At 37.1% G+C, this 5,290-nt stretch overlaps 1 protein-coding gene across 1 annotated transcript; it reads left to right on the top strand.

The window, feature by feature from the left end:
* Positions 1-260: 260 nt before the first annotated feature.
* Positions 261-3,436, top strand: LOC117340570 (hemicentin-1-like). The gene is made up of 4 exons (XM_033902329.1): positions 261-303; positions 967-1,329; positions 2,333-2,596; positions 3,192-3,436. Exons 1-4 carry the CDS (start codon positions 261-263, stop codon positions 3,434-3,436), a joined length of 915 nt encoding a protein of 304 aa, XP_033758220.1.
* Positions 3,437-5,290: the final 1,854 nt, after the last annotated feature.

Below are 5,290 nucleotides of genomic sequence, written 5' to 3'. Positions count from 1 at the left end.
TAAAATTTGGAAATTTCATCTTTAAAAGAAATAATAAATAAAATAAATGAAAAAAAAAAATATTGGAAAATAAAATCAACAACAATAACACATGTCACTAAATAGCACCCCTCAGATCAGTTTTATCAATATTTGTTAAACTTGTGGTGTTACCGTAATTTCCTTTTGTATTGACAATTTTAAGTCAAGAACTAACTCATGTGGGGGAATACTTATGAAACTTTGCTAAGTCAAGGTGAGAAATTTTAATTAATTAAGTAATGGACGAGCCAGTTGTTTATGACTGGTATGTATTCCTGAACGGTAATATATCTATAAAAGCTCGGACAACAACTTAAAAAAAATCACTTCTTTTAAACTCGCTTTCCTTACATTGACAACAAGTATATATACGGCAGGGTTTGTAGCACTGATAAGACTTCTTTATTATCTGATGTTATGTTGGTAAATACATTTTTATATTCAATAAATTTAAAACCGCCCGCTTACTTTATGATATGCCCGAACATTTGACCACGAATAAGTTTCAGACACCCTTCCTTTTGTAAAATAAACAGTCATTAAACACTGACCAATAACAAAAGCGTGTCTGAATGACGTAACAGAGATTGCGGAAGTTAGTGAGGACATACGATTGGTACAACAGGGACTGTTTGAATAAACGAGGGCTCCCGATTGGTGTAAAAAAGATTGTAGTAATTAATGGTGACATCCGATTGGCGTAACAGAGACATATGCTACCTAAAGTGCACTTTGCATTGTAAGCAATTTTGACAGAATTTTGATAAAACTAGTGGCGATATCAATAACAGTCATCAATTATAACACGTTCGACATCATTTATGGAATAATACTCGTAATCACTGGCTATATCAGCGAGAAAACCGGTCATAAATGCTGCAAGACTTTTATTGTTTTCTGAACTGTGAATAAGGTAAATTTAGTTTTTTTTTTATGTAATTGCAGATGCCGTAACCCTGACCGGGTCGTCTGAGTATGCTGTCCCTGGGACTGAGTTTACACTGACGTGTGATGTACCAGAGGAGGCCAATGTTGTCCAGTTTTACCGCCGTCCTGACGTCACTGCTCCAGTGGGTGCTATACAAATAGCTGGTGACCAATGTTATAACACCCAAGTCAACCCCGCCGTCCCCTGTACACCGGATGTCTGTTCCTGTGTAACGTCTGGAGTAACCATTGGTACAGTGTTCCGATGGATCATACAGCCACAGACGGGAGACCGTGGATCTATGTGGTTCTGTAGACGTATCAACCTTAACCTACCTGACCAGACACTGGAAAGTGATGACTATACACTTAATGTGGCAGGTGGGTGTTAAATATGACACAGTAAACCTTTCTACATGTATTAATAAACAGCTACATGCGTATCAATCTTAAAGGCTGTTTTTAATAAGTATCTAATTTGGTTTGTTTTACATATTTGCACGCCCTTAACATGACAGGTGAGCATAACGTGTTCAAATCACCACGTCTTCCATGATTATAGCTGGTTATACGTAAACTTAAGGATTTCAGTATTCCCTTAAATTGATATTGGTGATTTATAGTTCGCTACACTTCGTAAGCATAGGAGATTAATACAGATATAAATGTTTGTAGTCGGTCCCGCTACATCCATAGCTCTGTCCCCGTTTGACACTACCTACACCAGGACAGAATATATTTAACTGTATACATGATATAGGTCGCAGTCATATTTTTTACTTTTGTTTAACTGTAAGATGTTTATAAATGAATATACAGCACAATATAGAATCAGTTATTACTGACAGTGACAGAAACATAGTCTTTCACAATTTCAGTTTTATAAAAAAATAATCGATTTTGACCACAAATAAAGTTTCATTTGTTTTCATGCTCGTTTAAAGAAAATATTCAAAATGTATCACAGAATAATGCTATTGAGTTCACGATAGTCTGGTAGACATTGTGGCAGGGCCAGTTTCAACTGTCTGAGGGGCCGCGGTGGCCGAGTGGTTAAGGTGTACCGACACTTTAACACTAGCCCTCCACCACTGGGTTGCGAGTTCGAAACCTACATGGGGCAGTTGCCAGGTACTGACCGTTGGCCGGTGGTTTTTCTCCGGGTACTCCGCCTTTCCTCCACCTCCAAAACCTGGCACGTCCTTAAATGACCCTGGCTGTTAATAGGACGTTAAACAAAAACAAACCAAATTCAACTGTCTGAAACTAAATGGCACGGTGTTTCCTATTGGTCACCAATATATCCGTAACATATTCGTGGATTGCTTTTTACATATTGTATATTTTGAATTCGTCTTATCTAAATATGCATTTAAACTTGAAGACGGTCCTGGTACCTCCATAGCTCTGTCTCCGTCGGACACTACCTACACCAGGACAGAGGGTGACACGTTACCGGACATCACCTGTACAGCGGACTGTAGACCTGGCTGTACCTTTGTCTGGACACGACCTGACAACACCAACTTTACTGTCTCATCTGTGTTGTCACTGGGACAACTAGACAGATCAGAACATGGGACGTACAGGTGTACTGCTAGGAATGTTGTCGGGGAGTCTTCTGTATTGACCAGTGTCACTGTACAGTGTAAGGATTTGTATTCACCTTGTATTATACCGTCAAAACAGAAACAGTTTTATTTTATTTTGATATGGTGACAGTGGGGATGACATAACATCATCATCTCTTTAGTGGATCTGTGTGAATACTTTAAGTGTCAGTTATGAATTAAAACTTCAACGTATATCAAAGGCTTAATTTACTCTCAACAGAACGACAAAGATTGATTATATAATGCTAGAAACCAGTGCCTGTATTGGGATGACCCCGATGCCTGTATATCAATGTCCCCGTTAGACACTTACTACACCACGACAGAGGGTAACACGTTACCAGGCACCTGTTTCAATTTTATAATATTTTACTGAAATTGTCAGGTAATATAACTCACGTGTTCCTATCAATGCTCAGTATATGATATGCACTCATTCATGTGTTCAATATTTGTTAAAATAGTCATATTTAGAGCACTATCGCACTAAGTTAAATTTAAATCAAATGCATGTTGAAATATCGTCATGTCATCGGGATAGTGATGAAAGAAAATGTGAAAAGAAGATAAACACAATGTATGTAAGGGCCGACTCAATATTAAGTTTTGTTTATTTTTCGTGTCTTTCAGATAGACCCTCCGTCGTCAGACCGACTCCACCAAATTTGACCTACACTCTTACAGAGGGGCAGACTATCCCCACCATCACATGTTCTGCTGACTGTAACCCGGTATGTACCTACAGCTGGACAAAGGATGGACAGACCTATACAACAGGATCAGGTATCCAACTCACTAGCATACAGCGTGCTCAGGGGGCGTGTACAAGTGCACGGCCAGTAATGAGTACGGGAGTGACGTCAGCGTCAATGTAAACGTCATTGTAAACTGTAAGTATACACTTGTTTACAGGTTATGTTTACAGTTTTTTAGTCATCAAACACACTATATACAACACAAAAGTAAAGTGAAGGAACTTATTGATCATCAAATTTCTTATTCAACATACTCCACAATACAAACTAGCAGATACTGTCGACAAATACAGCTAGTCGTAAACTGGCTTTAAAAGGACGAACCACGTTTTGTTTAACATGGGTGTGTGTTTCATAGATATGAAAATTGATTGCAAAGGTCACGACATGACTTTTCAAAAAGCAATACCTATATATGTCATATCCTATTCAAGAACGATGTTATTTTTTAAGAAAATATACTAAACACAAGTGTGTTACAGATACGACGTAGATAACAATAAAATCCCGAGATGATTTAAAGCCCTTTTTAGTAGTCGATAGAAACTAAAACAGACTTGGCACGTTATGTGTAATACATGAATCATTTAATTTATGATCTGAAGTGTTTTAAAACAAAATCATGATATCTGTTAGGATCTAACATTTGATTATAAAATTGTTGTATGGACGAAGTTTATAACTTGAATTCACGTTATTGTACGATATAGGTATTAAAGGGGCTAACTGTGAATATCGAACATGTCAAATATATCGCCTTGCCATTGGAAGATTACGGAAAAGAAATGTGCATAGAAGATATACCATGTAAGTACAGACGTACTGTACTTAAAATAAAGTTGTTTTTTTAATCTGTGTATTTCAGACGGACCATCCACCGTAAGTCTGACTCCACCAACTGTGACCTACACTCCTACAGAGGGACAGACTATCCCCACCATCACGTGTTCTGCTGAGTGTAATTCGGCCTGTACCTATAGCTGGACAAAGGATGGACAGTCCTATACAACAGGGTCAGGTCTCCAACTCACCAACATACAGCGTGATCAGGTGGGCGTGTACAGGTGTACGGCCAGTAATGGGTACGGGAGTGACGTCAGCGTAAATGTCAACGTCATTGTATACTGTAAGTATTCATTTGTTTATGGGAAATATGTAAAATTACTCAGTCATCAAGCAACTTATATATAACATAACAGTGAATGCAATTGACTTATTGATTATCAAAATTCTTATTTCACATTCCCCACAATACAAAAAAAAACCAGGAATAGCGGAAAATAAATATAATCATAAATTGACTCGGGTGTGACAAAATATTAGTAAAATATCAACAACATATATATATATCCAAGGTGACCGTACATATACACTTCAGTTGTTAATGTACAGTGTACGAAAGATACCAATGAAGACGTTTTTCCGTCCGGCCTGCTATTCTGTCCACGTATTTCGTAAGGTGTAATAAACTTTGTCGACAAAAGTGTAGATTATGAGCAATAAATATGTGTCTACCAATAGTCAAATTATGTTGTAGATTATATGCAATAAGTAGAAATTCATCAGTAATTAAATAATGTAATGTTCCCTTCAAAAAGGTATGTTTTCTGAATTAAATGAATGTGGTCATGAATATATAAGAGTACACAAAACGATGAAGGTTTATGTTGTCTTTCTTTAATGGGATCAAGAATTAAGATTTTTTGTTTACTCTTAAGTTCGCAGAGAAGATTGGAGTACATTGCAAAATCACTTTCTCTAGACACTGTTTATTTCAATTCACTCTGGTTGCATCCATTGCCATTGCCATTCGAAAGACACTTATTTTGATTTAAAACATCTTTCTTTTATATATCGATTTCAGTAAATTAGAACTCTTAATGTTCTCGCAAAGATTGTTATTAACGATGGTAAATGATAATTTACACAGAATTACACTCCCTGTTTGCAATTATGTGCACATGTCGCTGACCG

The sequence above is a fragment of the Pecten maximus genome, chromosome 13 (assembly GCF_902652985.1).
Source record: "Pecten maximus chromosome 13, xPecMax1.1, whole genome shotgun sequence".
In the NCBI taxonomy this organism is placed as follows: Eukaryota; Metazoa; Mollusca; class Bivalvia; order Pectinida; family Pectinidae; genus Pecten; species Pecten maximus.
The sequence above is the reverse complement of the archived record's forward strand: the minus strand, read 5'-3'. Positions and strand labels throughout refer to the sequence as shown.